The 3,977-nt window shown below is 41.2% G+C and overlaps 1 protein-coding gene across 1 annotated transcript; it reads right to left on the reverse strand.

Annotated features, from left to right (window-relative positions):
* Positions 1-268: 268 nt before the first annotated feature.
* On the reverse strand, positions 269-3,186 carry LOC110965058 (zinc finger protein ZFP2-like). The gene is made up of 2 exons (XM_022213981.2): positions 2,889-3,186; positions 269-1,502 (listed from the first exon to the last, which is right to left on the reverse strand). The coding sequence occupies exons 1-2, from the start codon at positions 3,058-3,060 to the stop codon at positions 616-618; spliced, it is 1,059 nt and encodes a 352-aa protein (XP_022069673.1). The 5' UTR covers positions 3,061-3,186; the 3' UTR covers positions 269-615.
* Between the last annotated feature and the right edge of the window lie 791 nt (positions 3,187-3,977).

A 3,977-nucleotide genomic window follows, 5' to 3' on the forward strand; every position in this document is an offset into this window, starting at 1 on the left:
CTGCAGTAATTATCCAATGGAAGGATCTTACCTATTTGCTTAGTTAAATCCAGTTGGTGACTTTTTTATTTGGATAGGCAGTGTACATAACTGGTAATTCTAAGAAAACCACCTCAGAATTACAGAGATAATGAACAATATACTGATGGTGCAGCAGTTGGAACAGTTCAAAAGTAGCCTGAAAATCTTGAGGTTTATAACATTTCTTCAGTATCAAAGTCAGTGATAGCTTTTGGTACATCCAACAATAAACAGCAAAACTGCAACAACCGATTCAATGACCTTCATTTTGCACAATGTAAACAAATACAGGCAAAAAAAACAGAGCTTATGTTGCTGCACATCTGTTCATTTAAGACTTTTAATGTGACATTTTTAAAAACACTTTTTTTTCCAACAATGAAATATTGTTAAAAGTAAAACTGTAATGCTCTTTGGGAAGATTCACCACAAATCCACTGAACAGTTTGACAGCCCTCAAATCGATCGTGCAGTTCAACACAGATGGACATGCAATAAACTCACAGGCTCATTGTTGAAGCACAGTCTAAAGGCGCTTTAAATCCAAAAGGTCTACTTTGAACCTGAACAAATTCTTACAGGTTTTTTTTTTTTTCAAGCTTGACTCCCACTGACGTTTTGGGACGACAACTTACCACCTTTGTGTGTTCTTAGGTGATTTCTTAATGCTGATGAGTCTATAAATCTTTCTCCACAGGTGTCGCAGGGAAAAGGCCTCTCACCCGTGTGGATTCTCATGTGGACCAACAATTTATCACTAAATCTGAACCTTTTCCCACATCTTTCACAAGAGTACGGCCTCTCGCCTGTGTGGATTCTCATGTGGGCTTTCAGCTGAGAGCTAAAGCTGAAACTCTTCCCACATGTTGAACAACAGTACGGCTTCTCACCTGTATGGATTCGCATGTGAAGTTTCAGCTGAGAGCTAAAACTGAAACTTTTCCCACATATTTTGCAAGAATATGACCCTTCACCTGTGTGTATTCTTTCATGATATTTCATAAAATGAATCTGATAGAATCTTTTCCCACAATAATTGCAAGCATACGGCTTCTCACCTGTGTGAATATTGTGATGTCTCTCCATTTGGTATTTATACTTAAAGCATTTTCCACAAACATCACATTGCACAGACTTCAGCTTCAGCTCTGCATTTCCACTTGATCCTGAGTCCGCATGCTTGCTTCCTTCCTGATCTGGGCTCTCAGCTAAAGGAGAGTAGTGAGAGAGGAGTTGGACACTGTTTGGTTCTGGTTCACTGTGGTCACTGTCCACATAAGTAGGAGTCACCATGAAGACGTCACTCTCCTCCTTCAGTATAATCGGCTCTCCCTCCTGACTGGCACAGAGATCTTCCTGTTCCTCTTTAATCACTGGAGGCTCGAGGTCCTCCCGGTCCAGATCGGAGTTCCTGTCCTGGCTGCAGCGTTGCTGGTCAGGGAGAACCCTTTCTTCAGTGGAGACATGCTGATGTGGGAGATCTGGAGGGACAAATGGACACAAGATAAAGGTTACCAATGTAATGATCAAAACCACTGAATATATATATTCTTGCTTAAACAAACAGAAGGGCTCTACAGTGCGAGCAAGTTGCTCAAATATGGAAGTGAAAATCAAACTGTGCAAATTATTTGGGTGCACTGGTGTGAGCAACTTCAGCTGTGATACTTTTGTTGGTAAAGCTCAGTGTACAAAACTTTCACGTCACCGTGGTTACAGATTCGGTGCAACCTCAGGTGAAACCTCTAATTTACACCTCTGACATCCAGGCTCTGCTGTTCCACTTGATGTCGTAGTGTCACCGTGTCAAGATCTGAGGAGCTGTCTCAGATTTTCAGAAAAAGGATTGTGGACACTTACAGGGAATTTAAAAGGACCTCCAAAATATTTAAAACAAATCATTCCACTGCAGGGAAAATCACTTATGAGAGGTTTCGATTTTAAAAAACTGTCATTTTGTCCAAATTCAGCCCAAGAGCAGACTGTTGGATGCAAAAAGACCTTTATTATTATTTCCTATTACTAAATACTTAAAGCATCACACAGTCGCAGAAATTATGTACGCATTCCAAATGATTGAGCATATTTATGCAAGTATCATTTCATAATGATCACAGGATCAGTAAGGATCAAATGTTAAACAGCACCGAGTTCTTTTCTACACAACACAGAGATCAAATCTGTTGGCATAAAGTTGCTGTACCAATGAGCCCTGGGTACCATTTAACCTGTCAGAACATTTCTATTTTATTGTTGGTTAAAGTCAAATCCTAAGGATCACACAAGAGCATGACTGATATGACTGGTCAGAATGTTAAAGATATGCATTTGTATATAGAAAAGCGAAAAAACAAGTAAAAGTAAAACCGTTGTATTATCTAACTACATGTGTATTTTCCTCAGTGCCTTCTAGTTACATGTATCACTATGCACATAATCTGAGCTAAACTTGTTGATCAACTTGGGTTCTGATCTTGTCCACAGCATTTTAAACACTACAGATGTGGTTTTGTTAAGGCACAAATTTTTTCACCAAATTTCTCTCAAACAAAAGTGATTTGGTGAGATAGTTCTGGCCCGACTGGTGGCAGTGGCTAAGCTAACGTTAGCAGGGAATGTGGAACAGGAAAACTTCCAGAAACTTCAAAACACCAAAAACACACAGCCCCGTTGTCCCGTTAGTCAGTTTTCTGTCGTTACAAACAACCGTTAGCTCTGACAGCTAGCCCTGTTAGCATGCTAGCCTGCCGCCTGTACACCTGTGTGCTCTCTGTTAGCTTCCTGCTCCATCTCAGGTCTACAAACCTTCACCAGGCTGTTACACCAGTCCTTTTCATTTTCGCTTCGCTAAAGCCGTCTTTACGTACCTACTGTGCGGATCTTGATGTCCGGCTTCCAGCTGACATCCAGCAGTCTGCGCTGACGGTCGATCTCTTCTTCGTACTGAACGACTATCTTCTCAAACTCGGTGAAGATTTCCTCCGCGGCTGCAGTCAGTCTCTCGCTGATCAACTCCCTCAGATACAGAACCGAAGACATCGTTGCTCCAGCACCTGAAATATTCACCTACAACGCAACAACGCAGCCGTCTTCAATAACTTCCACACATCAGTGAATGCTGCTGGCCTCACTTTAACCGGGTGTCACAATGTGAACGTCCGACAGGACATGTAACTTCAGTTCCGCCTTCAACATCTTTCTTACATCTTTCTCTCCCCTCGCAGTAGGAAAAAACAAAGAATATTTACATATGATGTATTTTCAACGCCAGAAAAATGAAAATATAAAAATACATTTAAATAAATCAACAGTAGACAAATGTACATAATAAAGCAAATTATCAAGTCAAGTCAATCAAGTCAAGAATATTTATTGTCATTATATGCAATTAGTTTTCACCAGTCACATAACGAAGTTTCTTTGGTAGCACTGGTTTAGGAGTCAGCATTAAAAGACATGGACAGTTAATCATACAGTGCATTAAAAAATAAAAAATACATTAAAAGTATGAAAATATATATGCATCAGACTGATGAAAGTGCAGCAGTACAAGGTGCAGATTCAGTCCCATCTCGTCTCAAGCTTTTAAAGTGAGTAAGGATGTATAGAGTTTACAGCTCTGGGGAAGAAGCTGTCCCTCAGTCTGTAAGTTCGAGTTCTTACAGACCTGTGTCTCCTTCCTGAGGACAGAGGCACAAACAGTTTGTTATCAGGGTGGGTTGAATTTGCCGCCTTTCTCTGGAGGCGACCAGCATGAACAGATTCCAGGTTTGGCAGAGGGCGTCCCACAATCCCCTGAGCTGTCTTTACCATCCTGGCCAAGTCCTTCCTGTCCTGCACTGTCATACCAGACCACCATGCCAAAACAGAGAATGCTCTTTATGGTGGTTCTGCAGACGTTTGTCAGCAGCTGAGAATGGAGTTGAGCCAGTCTGAGGAAATAAAGTCTTCGCTGG

Source organism: Acanthochromis polyacanthus, chromosome 9 (genome assembly GCF_021347895.1).
Source record: "Acanthochromis polyacanthus isolate Apoly-LR-REF ecotype Palm Island chromosome 9, KAUST_Apoly_ChrSc, whole genome shotgun sequence".
Classification (NCBI taxonomy): Eukaryota; Metazoa; Chordata; class Actinopteri; family Pomacentridae; genus Acanthochromis; species Acanthochromis polyacanthus.